Raw genomic sequence first — 22485 nt, 5'->3', positions numbered from 1 at the left:
CGGATAACAGATAATGGGTAATGATCCGTTTTCCGTTTTTTATTATCAAAACAAAAGAAAATTTTTATTTTGTCATTTCAAAACAAAAAACGATGGCCGCGAAATACAAGGACCAAGATGGATGACCAGATTTATTCACATTTATATTATTTCAATTCAATTCAATTTTATTTATATAGCGTCTAATACAACAGATGTTGTCTCTAGACGCTTTCCAGAGATCCAGAACATGAACATGAACATAAACATAAACATAAACCCCCGAGCAATTATTACATAAACAATGGCAGGTAAAAACTCCCATAGTGGGAGAAAAACCTTAAGCCAAACAGTGGCAAGAAAAACTCCCCTTTAGGAGGAAGAAACCTGGACCAGGACCTGGATCATAAGGGGGTAGAAACTTGGACCAGGACCTGGATCATAAGGGGGTAGAAACCTGGACCAGGACCTGGATCATAAGGGGGTAGAAACTTGGACCAGGACCTGGATCATAAGGGGGTAGAAACCTGGACCAGGACCTGGATCATAAGGGGGGACCCTCCTGCCGAAGGCCAGACTGGGGGAGTCGGGGACGTCAGCAGCACACAGCATTTCTTCAAACACATCCATTTTTGAATTTCAGGTTGGCTGGTTAGGGCCAATTAAGCACTAGTGAGGTGAGAAAAGTGATTTGAAACAGAGCACCAACTGGCGATGGTAATGATGATGTGATGGAGAAGCAAAAGCTCACCACACCAATATTTAAGGAACAAAGATGAATAGGGTATCCATGCGGTCTACAAATGTGGAGAAACATTGGATCAAACATGTTCCCAGGATGTTCATATTTCTCCCACAGTCCAGACCATGTGGTCTAGAATCTGGGGGAACGTCAGTGTCTGAAAGGGCAGCGAGCCCGAGCTGCTCGACCGCCGAGCTGCTCGACAAACTAAAGACATGTCTGGGTGACATGAAACTGCGAAGAAAAGCGAGCAGCGATCACCTGCTCATTCCTCACTGAACTAAACTGTGTTTTAGGAGTTCAGGCTGAATTCTGGTTGTGCGTTAAACCTACTCCGTAGGTTAGCGGCTACGCGGGAGTCTCCGTAGCTACGCCGTAGCCTGACCTGCACCTCCCAAAACATGGAACTACGACCCAACGCAGACCAAGAGGGCTGGGGTTGGTTTACTTGTAACAACGCATTTCCGGTTCTGGTTCATGAAGCAGGAGTGAACTTTCAGCGCTCTTTTCTTTATGTGTGTGTGATTAGTGATAGTTGTCCTTATCTGTTTGATTCACTGTGACTGGAAAAGTATCAACTAGTGCTCTGGGGGTTTTTGCACTGTGGAGAAATGGAGTGACGGAGAAGTCCGAAGGATTCACGACGGCGTCACGGCAACAGCGTAGGCTCTGCGTTGGTTTAACGCAGAACCATAAATCAGGCTTAAAACCCGGCGGTGGACGCATGCAGCCTGCTAGCTCTGTGGATGCAGGTAGATGTGCTGTGGCTCTGGAGCAGAGCTGGTTGGGAACATTCTCTTGCTGCTCGTCGGTTTTTATTGCACCAGCTCTGCAAATGCTGAACAATCTTCCCAGAAGAGAGAGTGTGTGTGTGTGTGTGTGTGTGTGTGTGTGTACGTACGTACGTATATATATATATATATATATATATATATATATATATATACTGTATATATATATATATATATAAATAAAAACAGTGTGTGCAAAGAAAAGTGCTGGTGTTCCTACCAAGGGGGATGAAGTCGGAGCTGGATCTGAAGAGCGCCGATGGCAGCAGCTGGAACTGAAACAAGGAACTAACATCAGTCACTTCTCATCAACAGCAGCCATCACCCTCTACACACGCCCTACACATGCCCTACACACGCCCTACACACACGCCCTACACACGCCCTACACACGCCCTACACACGCCCTACACACACGCCCTACACACACGCCCTACACACACGCCCTACACACGCCCTACACACGCCCTACACACGCCCTCTACACACGCCCTCTACACACACGCCCTACACACACGCCCTACACACACGCCCTACACACACGCCCTACACACACGCCCTACACACGCCCTACACACGCCCTACACACGCCCTACACACGCCCTCTACACACGCCCTACACACACGCCCTACACACACGCCCTACACACGCCCTACACACGCCCTACACACACGCCCTACACACGCCCTCTACACACGCCCTACACACGCCCTACACACGCCCTACACACACGCCCTACACACGCCCTCTACACACGCCCTACACACACGCCCTACACACACGCCCTACACACACGCCCTACACACGCCCTACACACGCCCTACACACGCCCTACACACGCCCTCTACACACGCCCTACACACGCCCTACACACACGCCCTACACACACGCCCTACACACACGCCCTACACACACGCCCTACACACACGCCCTACACACACGCCCTACACACACGCCCTACACACACGCCCTACACACACGCCCTACACACGCCCTCTACACACGCCCTACACACGCCCTACACACACGCCCTACACACACGCCCTACACACACGCCCTACACACACGCCCTACACACACGCCCTACACACGCCCTACACACGCCCTACACACGCCCTACACACGCCCTCTACACACGCCCTACACACGCCCTACACACACGCCCTACACACACGCCCTACACACACGCCCTACACACACGCCCTACACACACGCCCTCTACACACGCCCTACACACGCCCTACACACACGCCCTACACACACGCCCTACACACACGCCCTACACACACGCCCTACACACACGCCCTACACACACGCCCTACACACACGCCCTACACACACGCCCTACACACACGCCCTACACACGCCCTACACACGCCCTACACACACGCCCTACACACACGCCCTACACACACGCCCTACACACACGCCCTACACACACGCCCTACACACACGCCCTACACACACGCCCTACACACACGCCCTACACACACGCCCTACACACACGCCCTACACACACGCCCTACACACACGCCCTACACACACGCCCTACACACGCCCTACACACGCCCTACACACGCCCTACACACGCCCTACACACGCCCTACACACGCCCTACACACGCCCTACACACGCCCTACACACGCCCTACACACGCCCTACACACGCTCTACACACCCTCTACACACGCTCTACACACGCCCTACACACGCCCTACACACGCCCTACACACGCGCCAGGGCTGAACCACAAGTCTGAGCACGAGTCCATCCGGACACATGACATGAAAACCACAGCTGCAGAAATAATACATTTAAGAGTAGAGAGCAGAGTTCACGAACCAACAAGTCTTTTCTGACTCTCGTCGGTGCAGATTCCACATCTCTTTCTAATGTGTCACTGACTGCGTTTCCATGCATCAATAACCCTTTTAAAACCAGAATATTGGCAATAACCTGAATTTGCACGGCCATGTAAACACCAATAACCCCTTTGAATAACCAGAATTTGCTCATATTCGAGTTTTTAAAAACCCCAACATGAGCCCTGGGTTACTCCTTTTAAAACCCGAATATTGGGTCATGTAAACACCAAACGGAATATCCCCATCAAACGGAACAGGAATTTGTTTTCTGCACATGCTCTGTTCACAAGGAATCCTGGTCTTTTGAGTCCAGGAAGTTCTTCTAAACACGGAGAAACCAAGACCAGGAGGAGACTAATCACTTCATAAATGGAATGAAGGATATGAACATTTCTGCATTTGTAGACGCTAGAAAGTACCGGGATAGAAGATTTACAAGAAGGTGAGAGAAAAGTTGTGCGAAGCAGCATTTGTTTTGAATTTGGATACAGGAAGAAGAAGCAGAAATGACGGGAATTGCGTCATGATGTTCTCCGTGCGTCGCTGGTTTGATCCAGACATCCCAAATGATTAATTACCATGTAAACGGAATATTCCCAATGTTTCAGTAACCGGAATATTAGCAATAACCAGAATTTTGACTGCATATAAACATAGTCATAAGTTGTTCTTCTGGAATATTTAAAAAGGCACATGAAAGTGAGAGGAAGTGAGTACCTCCTTGGTCTCGTCGGGGTCTGTGTGGTCTACGGTGAGGGACAGGTCGTTCTGCAGGTACTTCAGTGCACTCAGTGGTTCCGACTGGGCTTTCTCCTCAAACCTGAGCAACACAAGACCACAGGAGGAAAAAACACTCACTTATTACTGCTATTGACCACTAGATGGCGACAACAGGCCAACAGCTGAGGAGGCAGAGGATCCCAGTTTCACCAACTTACCTTGCCATTGTGTCGTCCAGCAGACACTTTTTCAGATTAAGACAATTCTCCTCAAAACATTACACAAAAAAGTTGTTTTTTATTTATTTTTAATCACGACTTTAGAAAAGGTTGTTCTTGTATCAGCTGGGAGAAGTAAGCATATCCTGCATCTTTAACTGCTTTCTGAAAACAGCTGGCTCCAGGGCCCATTTGGACATTTCACCACGGTGGCGTTATATGGATAACAGAAAACACACACAACACGGCTGTTTACAACGCTGGCAGAGGCAACAGGAGTCCCAGAGGTGCAGATATCAAGAAAATGCTAATCTCTATTTTTATTTACAAAATTTTGTATTTAAGCCAATCACTACCACTCCATTTCCAACTATACTTTTGTATAAAATCCAATATTCACAGCACCATTACAGGGCAATATAACATTAACAGAGGGGTCGCCCTGTGGAATAACACCTGGAACCTCGTACCTAGCACTCCGTCCCTCCTAGTTTTCCAAAAAAGATTAAAAAACAAAGTGATAGCTGAGATGTGAACAGCTGCTGACCCAGTTCCATCAACGTCTGTCTGTGTGTGTCTGTCTCTACATGAACATACAACTACACTGTATATACTCGATATCCAGATGCTCTTTGTTTTGGTTTATGCTACATTCTGCTCTTTTTATCACATTTTTCGTGTCTATTTTAATTATTATTTAATTACCTTTAATTATGGGTTTTTTTCTACAGTATTTTTCGTTTTACTGTCTGAAGTGAATCATATGACGCTTTTCCACTAGTACCTACTCAGCCCGACTCCACTCAACCTCGTTTCTTTTCAACACCCAGATCAGCAGTAGGAGGTTGCAGTGAAGCTGCTGTGACGTATTTGATTGTGTATCTAAAGGAAGAAGACAACAACACTAAAGATGTAGAACCTGGAGGAGATGATAGATGTGCTGCTGGTTCTGGGGCTTGTGTTTGATATCAAGTTAAAAAATGAGAGTGAGAGAAGATTCAAGCGGCAACGCTTTTTTTTTGTTTGTTTTGTTCGTCGGCACTGATGAGAAATAAAGCCTGAATTATGGTTCAGCATCAAATCAACGCTGCTGCTGAAAAGTCAGCTGGAGCCGTGAGCAGCTATGAAGAGACGGAGATCCTGGTAGATCTGGTCGTTCCTTATCTCCGTCTAGATCCCTTTTTAATTCTCTCCTCAGCACCAGGTTTATGAACATCTGACCCTCAGAGTTGGATCATGAAACAGACTTTTGCTGCCGTTGCTGGTTGAATAAAATGAACCAGAATCCGCCAGAGTCTCTTTCTCTGATTTCCTCCTCCTGACTCAGACATCTGACTCCAACCCCCCGACCAATCGCTGGCCTGTATTGTGATGATGTCAGATACAGCCGACTCAGCAGCTTAGAACCTTGGCAGAATAGTTACAGAAAAGTATCAACCCTGCACGCCTCCACCCACCTCGCCCGTAGTGGAGAAGCGCAAAACCAGGACGAGGCGAGTCGCGCTAAGTAGGTACTAGTGGAAAAGCACCAATAGAGAGAGGGGTCACTCCATAAGCCTCTCAGGTTTCTGACCTCTCCAGCACATTTTCTTTTACATTGTTGTTTTTTTTTTATTACTTTTTTTTTATTTACTCTAAATGCATTCCATTGTATTTTTTTTTCTTTTCTTCTTTCAAAAATGTGCAAATAAATAAAATTTAAAATAAAAAAACCAAACTCAGACCTGTACTTCCTGATGAGGTATCTGCAGTGGCGGAGCAGGTACTCCTTAGAGGGTCGACACAGTCGGAGGGACCAGAAGTCGTCCAGGCGCATCTTGGGAGAGTAGGACTTCCCGGGATTCCCCCCAAACAGGTAGTGCACCTGGACACGGAGAACACATGACCAGCATCAGCTCAGCGGAACCACCTCCTGACCTCCCCAGTACAAACTAAACTAGCCTTTAGATAGATAAATACTCCCAGAGAGATGAAAGTTTGACCACCGTCCTCTTTCACAGTGGCAAAAAACTAACTATGTACTGGACGTCCAGCCGCACTGGAGGAACACGATCAATACTGAGAAGATATAGAGGGAACGAGCATGACATCACAGATGAGACTTCACAGCAGGTTACAAACACTGAGTGTCAGAAAGACTGAGTGACAGAAAGACTGAGGGCCCGATTTACTAAGATCCTAAATAAAGAGTACTAAATTGCGTGTGCACTGAAAAAGTTTGCGCGTGCTGTTGTTGTGTGTTTTGCGGGTGATCAACTAAGATTGCGTGCGCAATTGATAACAGGTGCAAACTGCAGTATTTAAATGAGGTGTTGCGCGTCTTATGGTTTGCGAGCGCAAACTTTGCGCCATAGAGTCTGGATGGAAATGGCAAGCGCAAAATGAAATTTGACGCAGTGGAGTTAAAAATATTAGTGGAAGAGGCAAATAAACACATTCATGAACTACAGCAAAGACATTTAAACATTACCAAAAGAAACGCAATATCGGAGAAAATCTGCGATAGAATAAATGCAGTTATAAGACAAAAAGAACGGCAGATGAGGTTAAAACAGAGTCGGCGGCAGAACAGATCTAATTGGGGGGCACATAATAACCAGCGATGTAAATGCTTAATATGAGTTTGCCATCAACGATCACAGCAAACCAGTTTCAATTACACAACATACTGCAAAATCTCTTTTTAATACACACACACACAAGTGTATTGTGCACCCAAACTGCAAAAAAACAAAAAACAACGACGTACAGGCCACGTCTCTCCCTCCCTCGCCCTCTCCATCTCTCTCTCATACAACGCATACACATAAAAATGTGAACGGTGAATCTCCAAATTTAATTTGACGAAATTAGACAGACCCAAACATTCCACATTTGCGTAATAATAAACGCCAAGGCTGGCGCCATGAAGTCAATTAAATGCATATGTCACCTTTAGAAGAGTTGCACATCTTAATTTTCCTATTTCACCATAGATCACACTTTGGGAAGCCTTCTTTATATTTTAGCGTTATTTCCGCGTAGATAAGAGTGAGTTTGATGCTGCTATGGTTCCGCGTCACACCAACGCAGAACCGACGGCGTAGGGTACGCGGCGACGCACACCGCACCGCGACCCTACGCCGTCGGCTACGCCGTCGATTTAACGCAGAACCATAATTCAGGCGAAGCTGCAGTCTGTCTGCGCTGATCACAGACACACCGGGTCGGAGCGGATTTGGTCATGATGTTTAACCTGAGTTTTGTGATTAATAAGCACGGGTTTTAATAATAATAATAATAATAAGCACTGGAATAATAAATGTAATTTACGATAAGATAAGTAATCAATAAAATACAAAGTTTGGCACAAAGGCTTGGCCTGCTTGTGGGCGAGTGGAGGGGGGCACAATAAGAGAAGGTGGCAAGATATAAGGCAAAGAACTAAAGAAAAAGTGGCCTTTAATAAAACTTGTGCAACCATTTTTAAAATAGCATGCAGCAGAATAAAGACTCTCTCTCTGCGTATTCTTTGATTTTGGATGTCGCCTCCTTGCCACAATAACAGCAGCAGCAGATTAGCACCTTCCTTTCGAACGTATTAAATACAGACGCAATCACAATACGCGCAATTACTTTCAGGCTTGGTAAATCTCATTGCGCGTGGTAAATGGACCAATTTGCATGTTCCCCTCCCAGTATTTAGCGATTTCTGGCGGGTACGCCCCATATTGATTATTCATCAGGGCAAAAGTACTAAATGAATTGCGTGTGCTATTTTGCGCATTTGAGAGACGCAGTTCTCTTTGCACGCTGTTAGTAGATCAGCTGGCACTTTGGTTTGCGGGTGCTGTCAAGTTTGCACACGTTTTTACACACGCAAACCTTTAGTAAAGACTGAGTGGCAGAAAGACTGAGTGGCAGAAAGACTGAGTGGCAGAAAGACTGAGTGTCTGCGTAAACCTTCAGTTTGAGCAACTGGAAAACATCTAAAATGGGAAAGAGCTGTTGTGCGATCGACTGTACTCATAGATTTAGCAAGAAATCGTCGAGTTATCGTTTTACAGACTGCAGAAAAAAAAGCTTAAAGGAGCATGAGGCCGGATTGTGGCAAGATTTATGAAAAAAATCCGTATACATTTTAAGTTTTCTAGTAATAATGTCAGATGAAGCGTTCCAAACCCAAAAGAATGAGCCCTCTAGCGTATCTCTCCTTTGCCTTGAACAGGCTGTGTGCTGCAAAATGTGCTGCAATTCGGTCCCGAATTTCCCGCGCTGGGCTGTGGATGTGACGTCACATGACGCTGCATGCACGTTCTCCCCGTTCTCTCGTGCTGGCTTCACTGTTGGCTGCAGTACCCCCAACTGCCGTCGTGGTGAAGGGTGACGCTAAAGAGTCTCATTTCTTAAAAGGAGCCTCAAGCTCCTTTAAGAGAGACAAATGGATCACTGAAATTCACAGAAACAACTGGATTCCAGACACCAAAACGTGGATTTGTGGTTCCCATTTTGTATCAGGTAATGTTGGATTTTTGGGTAGCTAACGTTAAACGGTCAAATCATAAAGTTCAGTGTCCTCATAACTTTAATTTCTACAACAAATCCTGCCTTGAAGTCAGACCAAGCGTCAAGACTTTTGTCTGCCTTCAAGCTTTGCTTCGTGTATTTCCCCGGCGTAGAAATTAAGTACATATAAATATCAGGAAACTGGATTGGTGGCCAAATATTAATGTCCATGGATCACTGGTTCTTGGTAACTGTACCAAATATTAATGTCCATGGACCAGTGGTTCTTGGTAACTGTACCAAATATTAACGTCCATGGACCACTGGTTCTTGGTAACTGTACCAAATATTAACGTCCATGGACCACTGGTTCTTAGTAACTGTACCAAATATTAATGTCCATGGACCACTGGTTCTTGGGGTAACTGTACCAAATATTAATGTCCATGGACCACTGGTTCTTGGGGTAACTGTAGCAAATATTAATGTCCATGGACCACTGGTTCTTGGTAACTGTACCAAATATTAATGTCCATGGACCACTGGTTCTTGGTAACTGTACCAAATATTAATGTCCATGGACCACTGGTTCTTGGGGTAACTGTACCAAATATTAACGTCCATGGACCACTGGTTCTTGGTAACTGTACCAAATATTAATGTCCATGGACCACTGGTTCTTGGTAACTGTACCAAATATTAATGTCCATGGACCACTGGTTCTTGGGGTAACTGTACCAAATATTAATGTCCATGGACCACTGGTTCTTGGTAACTGTACCAAATATTAATGTCCATGGACCACTGGTTCTTGGGGTAACTGTACCAAATATTAACGTCCATGGACCACTGGTTCTTGGTAACTGTACCAAATATTAATGTCCATGGACCAGTGGTTCTTGGTAACTGTACCAAATATTAACGTCCATGGACCACTGGTTCTTGGTAACTGTACCAAATATTAACGTCCATGGACCACTGGTTCTTAGTAACTGTACCAAATATTAATGTCCATGGACCACTGGTTCTTGGGGTAACTGTACCAAATATTAATGTCCATGGACCACTGGTTCTTGGGGTAACTGTAGCAAATATTAATGTCCATGGACCACTGGTTCTTGGTAACTGTACCAAATATTAATGTCCATGGACCACTGGTTCTTGGTAACTGTACCAAATATTAATGTCCATGGACCACTGGTTCTTGGGGTAACTGTACCAAATATTAACGTCCATGGACCACTGGTTCTTGGTAACTGTACCAAATATTAATGTCCATGGACCACTGGTTCTTGGTAACTGTACCAAATATTAATGTCCATGGACCACTGGTTCTTGGTAACTGTACCAAATATTAATGTCCATGGACCACTGGTTCTTGGGGTAACTGTACCAAATATTAACGTCCATGGACCACTGGTTCTTGGTAACTGTACCAAATATTAATGTCCATGGACCACTGGTTCTTGGTAACTGTACCAAATATTAATGTCCATGGACCACTGGTTCTTGGTAACTGTACCAAATATTAACGTCCATGGACCACTGGTTCTTGGTAACTGTACCAAATATTAATGTCCATGGACCACTGGTTCTTGGGGTAACTGTAGCAAATATTAATGTCCATGGACCACTGGTTCTTGGGGTAACTGTAGCAAATATTAATGTCCATGGACCACTGGTTCTTGGGGTAACTGTAGCAAATATTAATGTCCATGGACCACTGGTTCTTGGGGTAACTGTACCAAATATTAATGTCCATGGACCACTGGTTCTTGGTAACTGTACCAAATATTAATGTCCATGGACCACTGGTTCTTGGGGTAACTGTACGGGTCACTGTCAGGTCCAACCGACTTTAATTTAAGCCCATAATCGGCTGTTATCCCGTCTTCTCCACTAGTTGCAGCTGTTTTTGCTGATGTTTTACCACTCAGTGCAGTAAGGGGGCTGTTCCAGTGGGAAGTGACGTCTATTCTGAGAAGCTATTTGCTTTCAAACCAAGATTTCCATTCCTGGTTCAGGGCTTCTTCCCAACTTTTCAATACGCTCGCCAAATTTGGATGGACCTCCTGTGACTATTTGAGTGTTTGGCTTTGCCAGCGTATGTTCCGGTATGTTTGGGAGGTGCAGGCCGGGGCGGTGCGTTACTTTGTGCATCTCGTCGTAGACCAGCTGGTGTGCAAAGCGGGGACACGGCTCCTCCTCCTGCAGAGTCTTGTTGGGGTTTTCCTTCACCGCCTGATCGTTCTTATACACGCATGACCTGAGGAACCAGAAACACATTTAAAGACAAAGGCGGGGGGGAAATCCTCAAGCTGTGGTTTAGTACATTAATACATTTAAAAAATAATAATTGAATATGTGATATACACCAATGTGATTAGTTAAAGTCGTGTTTTGAGTGCAGAATAGTATTGGTGTAAGGGAATCAATTAGCTCATATATATGTATATATGAGTATTAAAATATAGAAAATATAAATATGTATGTATGTAATTTAAATGGGGGCGGAACCAAAAATGGACAGGAAAATTGAGTTCTGCTTTACACTTGGGATTTACTTTTTTATTAATATTTTCTTCTGTCCTTAACTATTCCAACAAACTCATAAAAACGTGCTTTAAACGTAAATAATATACAAATTGAAGCAGTAAAACCCCGCTTAACTCTTATAAACCGTTAAACATTCACTCTTCGCCCCCCACCCACGTCTCTCCCCGCTTCCATGAAAAGTCAGTTTTCAACCCGGCGACGTATTCTAACTGCAACATCCACCGGTCAAAACTATCACAAATTCATTCACAACTAACAAAGAACAGTTTTGGTTAGTTTTTAAATCACAAAAACCAACCTGGAAAGCAGAATTGAAACGTCAGAAGGAAGGAGCCGGTTGATCTGAGGCCCAACCCCCCCCCACACCACCTGTCCATTTTTGGTTCCGCCCCATTTAAATTACATATATACATATGTATGTTTATATTTTAATACTTCATATAGTATATGAGCTAATTGATTCCCTTACTCCAATACTATTCTGCACTCAAAACAGTAATTTACAACTTGTACTAATCACATTTGTGTATATCACAAATACATTAGTTGACACCTTCACCAGTAAATACTAATCCAAACTGGTGTCATCATATCTTAGCCAGAGAGCCATCCAGGGAGCCGTACTAACAGATCATCTCTGGGTGCTGCAGCTCCAGACAGACACGCAGGACGGTCATGTGACCCAGCATGTGCTCGTCTATCTCCAAGTCCATCAGTGACCTATTTCACTGAACATGCTGTACAAGAACAGTGTCTGAAATCAATGTACTTGGAACAGTGAGGAGTGCAGCTTGTTCTTCCACAAACACCAACACTAACAGAACACACGCGCACAGGAGTGTGAACAGACACACACAAATCAATTCAATTTCAATTTTATTTATATAGCGTCTAATACAACAGAGTTGTCTCTAGACGCTTTACAGAGACCCATACCCAGAACATGACCCCCGAGCAGTTATTACATAAACAATGGCAGGTAAAAACTCCCCTAGTGGGAGAAAAACCTTAAGCCAAACAGTGGCAAGGGAAAACTCCCCTTTAGGAGGGAAGAAACCTTGAGCAGGACCAGGATCATAAGGGGGGACCCTCCTGCCGAGGGCCAGCAAATCACCAACAGGAAGTGGAGGGATGCAGGGTTGGGGATTACCAGCCTTGTGTGCAGAAATCAACCAATGCTGTGAACAGTGATTCTTCACCGCGCACCGAGATTTGTATCAATATGTGGAGTGTGAAGAGTGTGAAGGGCGTGAAGGGTGTGAAGGGCGTGAAGGGCGTGAAGGGCGTGAAGGGCGTGAAGGGCGTGAAGGGCGTGAAGGGCGTGAAGGGCGTGAAGGGTGTGAAGGGCGTGAAGAGTGTGTGAAGGGTGTGAAGGGTGTGAAGGGCGTGAAGGGCGTGAAGAGTGTGTGAAGGGTGTGAAGAGTGTGAAGGGTGTGAAGAGTGTGAAGAGTGTGAAGGGTGTGAAGAGTGTGAAGGGTGTGAAGAGTGTGAAGAGTGTGAAGGGTGTGAAGAGTGTGAAGGGTGTGAAGAGTGTGAAGAGTGTGAAGAGTGTGAAGGGTGTGAAGAGTGTGAAGAGTGTGAAGGGTGTGAAGGGTGTGAAGAGTGTGAAGGGTGTGAAGAGTGTGAAGAGTGTGAAGAGTGTGAAGGGTGTGAAGAGTGTGAAGAGTGTGAAGGGTGTGAAGAGTGTGAAGGGTGTGAAGGGTGTGAAGAGTGTGAAGAGTGTGAAGGGTGTGAAGAGTGTGAAGAGTGTGAAGAGTGTGAAGGGTGTGAAGAGTGTGAAGAGTGTGAAGGGTGTGAAGAGTGTGAAGGGTGTGAAGGGTGTGAAGAGTGTGAAGAGTGTGAAGGGTGTGAAGAGTGTGAAGAGTGTGAAGAGTGTGAAGGGTGTGAAGAGTGTGAAGAGTGTGAAGGGTGTGAAGAGTGTGAAGGGTGTGAAGGGTGTGAAGAGTGTGAAGAGTGTGAAGGGTGTGAAGAGTGTGAAGGGTGTGAAGGGTGTGAAGGGTGTGAAGAGCGTGAAGGGCGTGAAGAGTGTGCATGTACTGCTTGCATGCATCTCAGATCTTTGGTATTGAGGATCTAAGCTTCAAAGCGTTGCTATGTGTGATGTACTTCCTGTGAGTGTTGTGGTTACGACCACAGAAACATCAGGGGGAAAAAAAAAAACATTTGGTGGGTCCGAAATGCCAAACTAAACAGTATATACTCAAAAAAAGTTTGGCACACTTTTGAGTAAATATCAGTAGTATGCATTAATCGGGACATACTACTTCCTGCTGTTGGGAGGGGGAGTTCTTACCATGGTTACCATGGTAACCAGTGCTTAATTTGTCCATGAAGAGGTCCCGGAACATCGAGGGGGTACCGGGAGGGGGGACATTTTTTGAGCATAATGCAATTAAATGCATCAATCTGGTGCACTTTGTAAAGCTAGAGTAACAATAATAGGTTGTCTGCTGCCTTAACTTACCTTGGAAACATATCCTCTCCGGAGCTTCTCTAAACTTATTCTCCCCTGCTCTGTTTGTGTGTGAGCACAGAGCATGCACAGTCTTCACCGCTGATTGGCTGTTTCCCGTGCCTGTCTCTCTGTGTAACCAATCAGATGGAGCTGTGGGCGGGACATTGCTGCACAGTGCAGTGACTGCAGGCAGAGAGACGCAGCTGCATCATCCCCAAAATAACGCAGTTTTAAATTGTACAAACACAATATTGGTATCGTTGGAAAGGGAAAAATGTCCTCTTAATTTTGGGGGGCTGAGATCAAATTTGGAGGGGCTTCAGCCCGAATCATGCAACTCTTCCTTCTTTTTGAAAAAAGACAGTAAATTCAACTGTCTTTTTGACATGTTCGCTGCTGGCTCCAAAAAGTTTTTTTGGTCAGGGGCGTGATTTGCTGGCCCATCTTTTCATTGCATCAACAAATCTCTTTCAACTCTTTCAACTCTTTCAAATGACGTTAAATCTTTATAAACAACATGAAATGCTAGGGATTTGTTCTGTAAATGAATTTATGCATATTATTATTTTTTATACATTAAAAAAAAAACTTTTTTATATTATTATTGTTTTATATATATATACAAGAGGTGCCGGATCTGCCCAAATAAGTCCCGGAACGCAGGGAGGCCAAAATCGAGAGGTGCCGGATCTTGTTCCGGCAGGATCCGGCACAAATTAACCCCTGATGGTAACCATGGTAACAACTCCCCACAGCAGCAGTAGCAGCTCCGCTCCGCCCTTTCCCGTTTATCCTGGCCCAAACAAGATGACATTAGATAATATTATTATATGCCAATGTTATAATATTAATATTATATCATAATATACATATCTGTGCAGCACAAAATTACAAGAATAAAGTCATAATGTTGTGAGAATAAAGTCGTAATATTACTAGAATAAAGTCATAATGTTGCGAGAATAAAGTCATAATATTATGAGAATAAAGTTGTAATATTACGAACTTTAACAGGAAGAGCATCTTCTTCCTGTGTTAAAATGAGGAATATTGAGCATCTTGTGAAGTTATGTTTTGGTATCGTTTTCACAAATAAGGAAATACTTGATCTTTTGGCACATCAGCATCGAATTATTGTCAATATAAGGACTTTAAAACGATTGTGCAAACGACTGCGTCTATTTCGAAGAAGGAATCACACAGACTTGGAAGAAATTGTTCTTTGTTCTTTGTCATTGTTCTTTGAATAGAAGCAGATGGAACCACCGCTAGCCTTGCAGTCACCACTACTATACTATAATATACTATACCAGACAGCTCCTCTTCCACAAAAGACGTATATGCTCTTCCTGTTAGAGTTCTCATAAATGATGACTTTATTCTCGTAATATTACGACTTTATTCTCGTAATATTACGACTTTATCCTCGTAATATTACGACTTTATCCTCGTAATATTACGACTTTATCCTCGTAGTATCACGACTTTATTCTCGTAGTATTACGACTTTATTCTCATAATATTACGACTTTATTCTCATATTATTATGACTTTATTCTCGTAATTTCCCTTTTCTTTTTGTCTTAGTTTGGCCCTAATACTCTGTCGTAGGATAGCGCATACTATTGTGTACGTACTAATGTTTGGGTCTGTTTGTGCTACTCATCAGGGTGGAGGTTTGGAGTTTGGGATGCAGCTCTGGTGTTTGTCGTTCTCTCACCAGTTATTGCGGGCGATGTCGTAGATCCAGAAGGAGTTGCGCACGTTCTCCTCGCGCTTGTCCTTGTCTTTGCTGAGGCCCGACAGGACGTGGATCTCGTTGAGCTCAGGGTCGATGGTGGCTCTCTGGGTGAAACCCGTCATGGGAACTGGACCAAAACAAATAAAATAAGCAAAGAAGTCAGCTCAGGGAAGGAAAACATTATTTTAAATAGCTAAATATTTTTCCTGCAGCTTGGATTCAGTAATATTTAATTTTTGAGGGTGGAAATACAACAGGTGGAAATCAACATAGTTTAAAACTTGTTTTTCTTTTAAAAAGCAAATAAGAAAAAACTTGTGTTGGGTGCTAAGCAACAGCAAAAGGAAGAAGCTCTAACTCAAAGTGGCATCATATAAAGAAAAAACCTTGTGAAAATATTGCAGGCATGTGAACGGACACACAAGGATAACCCGACCAATAAAACGTCCTCACTCATGAAAATACTGACTAAAAGCCTTTGTGCTTTGTTTTTCTTGGAAAAAGTAGCCACGTGCAGCAGTTGCCTTGAACGACTGAGAAAACCAACAACAATTCAGTCATTCCTGCTCTTATAAGACCAGTGGCAGCTCCGACACGGGGCCGAGAGGAGGGAGCCAGAGACTCATCCACTTCTAAATGTTACACAACATATGAGCAACCAGACAGAAGTGTAGACTAGGTCAACTTCTATTTCATAACACCAAGACTAAACGAAGCAAAGAGCCAACAAGGCTGATCCAACAGGCAAGGCAAGTTTATTTGTATAGCACAATTCAACACAAGGTCATTCAAAGTGCTTTACATCAACATTACACAATTAAACAGTAAATAACAAATAAAATGAAATCAAATGATAAGAAAATAGTTAAAATAATAAAAGGCACCAGTTGTTAAACAGTAAGGGCAGTAGATACAGCAGGTACATCTCATTCTTACAATGAGAATTACGTTTCTATACGGTCAAAACGTACAAAGACCGGGTCAAATACAGAATTACAAAAGTAATCTGTAACAATCGGTATGGTGAATTAAACCAATTTGACAATCCTAAGCCACAATGCCTGTTTCCAGGTCTTATTCCACACAACTGAGGAGAATACCAGCTTAACTCAATAAAAACAGAATGCTATGCTTTTCTAACGTTGATAATCCAATATTGTATTGACAATACAATATTGATGAAAGATCTAATGTTTTCATGTCTTTTTTGGAAGGAATTAGTTTTGAAATTTAAAAGCAAAATGTATGGATAAAAAGTTGGGACAAGTAAAAGTTTATGGAGGATGGAACATCCCTGTCTTACCGAGGAGAACACTAGCTGGAGTCTTGGAGGAGGAATGCTGTTCTTCATCTGCTCAACAATCTTGGGTGGTCTCATATTATGAAACGCTTACAAGTGGTGAGAGATCAGGACGACAGGCACAGATTCCTCTACTTACCTATGCTATGCTTTCTAATGGCACTTTTCCACTAGAACCTACTCACCCGACTCCACTTTCCCTCGTTTATGTTCAACACCCAGATAAGAAGTAGGAGGTTGCTGTGACGTATTTGATTGTGATCTAAACTAAGGCCACGTTTCCACATATTTTTCGTAGTGATCTGCCATTTGTGCTTTTGAACACTAATCAAGGTTTGACTGCAGACTTCTATCAGGGACTGAGCTGAAGGTGTGGGGACAGTGGCCACGGTTACATGTTTTTTAATTCGGAATTCATTATTCCCAATTAAATAATCCAGAATTAAACTATTTTCCTTTGAGTTTACATGGAAATAGTAATTCTGAATTGAGGTTTACATGGAAAACATGTTTGACCGGAAGTTACGTCTACCGGAAGAAAAACTAACTTAGCCGCTACAACTTTGAAGAGCTCACAATTTTGATGTTTCCTGTTTCCATCTGTTCTTTTAATGATTTCTATTTATTAAATAAATGTTCTCTGCTCTTGACCAGCGTTTACTGCTGCTGCATCTTGAAACTTTGTTAGGAAAACCAGCCCAGCGTGGAATATAAGCGTCATGGAGACAGACGGGTGAGGGAACGAGCAGAAAGAAAGACCAGAATTAATTTAAAGAGGAATGAGTGTTTACAGGATCTGGAATTATTCTATTCAAATTTAAAATCAGAATAAACCAGACACTTACTTCAGAATTAAGTTTAATTCAGAATGGCCATTTTCATTTGGAATTAGGTGTTTACATGGTCATTTTTACTAATTTTAAATTTTTTAATTTTAATTCTGAATTAAAGAGGAATGAAACTTCCCATGTAAACGCACTGAGTATCAGCCCCAGCGTATGGACAGGAGATCAGAGTGAGCTCAGACAAACCGCAGGTTCTGGAGCTGCAGGTCAGCACCGGCACACGGCCACACCTGAAACCAATCAGGATGGATTAAAGAGACTGTCTGGACTTGCTGCTTCATCACTGCCAAAACACATTCTGTTCTCTCACACTCAGTTTCACATGCACATCTGAATCCTCCAGCTTCTTCTGATCCCTTATTATCTCCCACAGATTGGGAGGAAGCCTGGGAGGAAGCCCGGCTGCCGAGCTCTTCCAGCAGAAATCTGCTACCTCTCCTTTTCATAGGCCGTGTGCACTTGAATTAATGAACTTAAGACGCATCAAGTAAAAACAGCAGTGGCTCAGGGCAAGACCTTGTGTATAAATTAAGATTTTAAAAGTAGTATGATGATCAGTGATGAAGATTATAAACTTTGACCTGTTAAAAATAACTCCAAGTCTTATTTTGCATTTAAATGCCATTGACTGCTGTCAGTAACAAGTGTTCTTAACTGTTTTCTTTGCAGGTTAAAGCCATTTGACAACCAACTGTGCTGTTTACAAGACTGCATCATATTGTATTATAACTGTATTATATTATCAGACATGGAATGCTTCCCAAACCGGATTATATTGTCACAACGGAGCTTGTGCTTACTTTTGTGAAGGATTTTTTTTCAGGTGTTGTATTGTATGAATAAAGCATTGATACTAGAGCTGCCGTGACCTTTTGACCTCAGTTCAGTTATCAAGGAACTTTAAACAGAAAACAAAAGGCATTTAAATAAATATTAACTTGGTCCAGCAATGTAAGAGTTTATGCCAAAGACCCAGATGTTCTCATAAAAGTCACTGAGGAGTGTTTTGCAGATTAAATACAATTCTCTGATTAATCAGTGATGGTTATATGCACCAATAACTGTTCTGCTGTGATTTCAGGTCTGTTTAAGAAAATGATGCATCTTAGAAGACAAACTGAATTTCCTCCCATCACATGGAGCTGTGGATTTTCTGCTGTAGATAACACACACACCGTGCTTGTGCAAACCCCCACTTTATGCCAATAAAGTTCATAATCCACATTATTGTATTGGGCTAGGGGCAGCTCTCCTTCACCCAGCGGTGCGGCTACAACGATGACACTTTTGATTGAGACTACAGCAAACACCATCTTTCAAATGATGTCGAGCCTCACGGCAATCTGAGCTGGTTAGTTGCAAGTACAAGAAATTCACTTTGCTTCCTTAAATTGCTCCATTAAATCATACTGCAGCTATTTAGTCTGTGGTGACTGGCCAAGTGGCTGCAGTGCTATTAAAAGGGATTATATGGTCAATATAGCCCCTTTTACATGGAATGCTTCCCAGATCAAAGCATCCGTATGGTCTCAGCGCCTCCTGTAAGGCCTCATGGAAATGTTACTACTGTATTCCAGGGAACATTTATCTTCACGCTGTTCAAGTACTAGTCTGACATGCATGAACTCAGACGGTTAGGCAGGAGCTTAGGGTCGTTCACCTTGAAGCCTCGTTTAAATAAAAAATAAATTTAAAACTTCATGTTTCACACGGGTTCTTTTTAATGTGACGCAACGTGTTACGTGCATGTGTCCTTTATAAAGCGGAAGAAGACGGCGTGTGAACAGTTTAGCTGCAGACGCCGGCCGGGACTGACAACAGTGACAATGAGAAAAATGCAGCGAAGCGAAAGTAATAAAATGTGGGATTGTTTCAAATAAAAAAAAAAATAAAAAATATATAAATAAAAATAATTTTAAAATAAAATAAACCAAAGTCCTGGTGCCCCTGGTGTAAGATTCGGAGTCCCGGCCAAAGTCAAGCATTTCTGTTGAAATGGGTCGGTTCTGAATGTGAAGTTGCACCATTTACAAGCAGTGTTTAAGAATATTTTTTACTTTTGATACTTGGAAAAAATAAGTTATTTTTAAATGTTTCAGGAAATGTTAAGTTTGAAATTATTTTATTTATTTTTATTGGAAAATGTAAACAGTTTACTAGTTTGCATTATATGTAAATAAATGTAAATTATTCTCATAAGTGTTATTTATTGATCTGTCTTGTTTTCTATTGTATATTTATAAATGGGCTTTAATAAAGCAAAGTTTTATCTGATTAATCGATGGAATATTTCATAGAATAATTGATCACCAAAATATTGGATAGCTGCAGCCCTACATGAGTATATGACTTACTCTTTTAGTAAAACTGCACATATCACATCACGTTTCTGCCTGAGGACAAATCCATCATTACTGAGTTCAGAACACTGGTTAACAGGATAACTGGATAACTGGTTAACTGGTTAACAGCATCCTCATCCTACTGGACATCAGCTCTGAAATGCTGCACATTCTTGTGCCAGTATCTTACACCTCAAGTGGCAAGGAGAGTATGTGAAGACCTGAGATGACCAGACGTGTAGCACGGCTCGCTCACACGGCTCGCACACACGGCTCGCACACACGGCTCGCTCACACGGCTCGCACACACGGCTCGCTCACACGGCTCGCTCACACGGCTCGCTCACACGGCTCGCTCACACGGCTCGCTCACACGGCTCGCTCACACGGCTCGCTCACACGGCTCGCTCACACTCAGCTCCTCCTGGTCCTCGAGAGCCCCTATCCAGCATGTTTTAGATGTTTCCCTGCTTAAGCACACCGTGATAAAAGTAGCTGTTTCAACAACAGAGTTGTCCAGACCTTTATGACAAGCTAATGATGACAATTAGAATCAGGTGTGAGGAAGCAGGGAAACATCTAAAACATGCTGGATAGGGGCTCTCGAGGACCAGGATTGGGCACCCCTGATGTAGAAGATGCTGACGGCTGAACCCACAAACCGTCAGCAGCAGCACCAAACCAGCAACCCACTGAGAGACGCAGGCTCCTTCTGTCCTGCTCATCTTTACTCCACAAACAGGGCTGGGGATACATTCAAATGTCAAGAATCCATTTGATTCTGGCCGCTTGGTGGCGCAGTGGGTTAAGCAGCGGGCCATATACTGAGGCTACAGTCCTCCTCCTGCAGTGGTCGCGGGTTCGAATCTAGCCCGCGCACCTTTCCTGCGTCCAATAAAGGGCCACTAGAGCCCAAAAAAAAACCTTTTAAAAAAAAAAAAGAAAAAAAAAAAAGAATCCATTTGATTCCCATTCTTAAGATTCAGAATCCATTATCACCATTTGATTCGATCAGATTTGTTTCGATCCGATATTGATGTGGGTTAGTGTTATTAAAAATGTTTTTTGAGCTGTTGCCTGAATTATATGACTGTAAAATAACTAGTGAAATAATAATTTCACAATAATTATTGTGAAATAACTAAGAAATAATAGCTCAAATAGGCCTTTCAATATCCATTCAAAGTGCAAAAAAAGAAAGAAATTGCAACAGCTCATGCAGTAAACAAATCATTTTAGCATTTACCATTTTTCAGGTATGGCATGACAAACCGTGTGTCCAATAACAGAAGAAACCAAACAAGATATATATGAAATATAAATAATATATAAACTTTATTGAACTAATATAACATTTTGAAATTTCAGCTGAAATATCCAAAGCACTGAACATTGGCTGTGCACGGGTGGGCGTGTGTAGGAGTGTGTGTACGAGTGTGTGTACGAGTCTGTGTGTAACGTGTCTGGTGATTCAATGATCTGCAGGTTTTCCCAGCACACTGGAGACGGAAGGAGACGTGCGAGGATCACTTAGAGTGAAAAGCAGAAAACTACTCGTACTCTGTGTGGAAAAAATGGTATCGGGGCATCCCTATTATTATTATTACTACTATTCCGTAGGGGTGTAACGATACACTATTCTCACGATACGGTACGATACACCATATTGAGGTCACGATAACGATACGATATTATAGCAGTATTTTTTTAACAACTTTGAATGAGGAACATATGACTGGAAAAAAATGGTCTTTTATTTGAAAGACACAAAATACAAAACAATGCTGTGCGTTTGCCCTATTGTTACAGTTTGTAATGCTTTATAACTGTTTAAGTTTTAAAGAGAAAGCCAGGTCAACCATTTTCCACAAACTGAACTAAAAGTAAATGTAATGTTTGCATTATGCATCTTCAGTTTCATACAAGTACAAATATTTAGCCACAAACTGAATAGTTTCTCTCATGTATGATTTGACTTTTTTCTTTTCTAGATATTTAACAACTAAAATTAAATAAATAAAAGTAAATAAATACATACAATTTTACATGATAAAACAGATTGATTCATGCTCACCTTATAAGTGTAAGAGGAGATTTATTTTTGTTAAGGAGGTTATTTTGGTAATTCAGGGTTGATTATTTTATGAATATATTCTTTATATTGTGATGTAAATCAGGGACTATAATGACACTAGTCAGTTTATCTGTAGTGATTAGTCTGTTTTAGATTGGGCGGAGTGATACGCCACAGTACGGCACTAGGTGCTGTGTTGATGTTCTAAAATCCTACACTGTTGAGGGACATTAAAGTACACTGGAACTCAGCAGAAGTTGTCCCCGTGTTTATCCTACTCACGACCCCAAAAAGGTTTAATTTAATAAGGTAAGGCTTAACTCTACACCAGCCTTACATCAGTAAAAGTTCAGAGCTCAAAACCCTGCAAGA

At 42.7% G+C, this 22485-nt stretch overlaps 1 protein-coding gene across 3 annotated transcripts in view; it reads right to left on the bottom strand.

Moving 5' to 3' along the window:
• The window catches only part of mkln1 (muskelin 1, intracellular mediator containing kelch motifs), a 64060-nt gene that overhangs the window by 4952 nt on the left and 36623 nt on the right, over positions 1–22485 (bottom strand). For all 3 annotated transcript variants that reach the window (XR_009770899.1, XM_061715195.1, XM_061715196.1), the window contains exons 13-17: positions 15532–15679; positions 10952–11066; positions 6040–6179; positions 4095–4197; positions 1733–1787 (exon numbers count right to left, since the gene is read on the bottom strand). Coding sequence is in view for 2 of the 3 variants with exons in the window: in XM_061715195.1 (XP_061571179.1) it covers positions 1733–1787; positions 4095–4197; positions 6040–6179; positions 10952–11066; positions 15532–15679 (561 nt within the window). In the remaining variant the exon portion in view is untranslated. The remainder of the gene's footprint in view (positions 1–1732; positions 1788–4094; positions 4198–6039; positions 6180–10951; positions 11067–15531; positions 15680–22485) is intronic.

The sequence above is a fragment of the Cololabis saira genome, chromosome 23, assembly GCF_033807715.1.
Source record: "Cololabis saira isolate AMF1-May2022 chromosome 23, fColSai1.1, whole genome shotgun sequence".
Taxonomy (NCBI): domain Eukaryota; kingdom Metazoa; phylum Chordata; class Actinopteri; order Beloniformes; family Belonidae; genus Cololabis; species Cololabis saira.
This window is presented reverse-complemented; position numbering and strand designations above follow the sequence as displayed.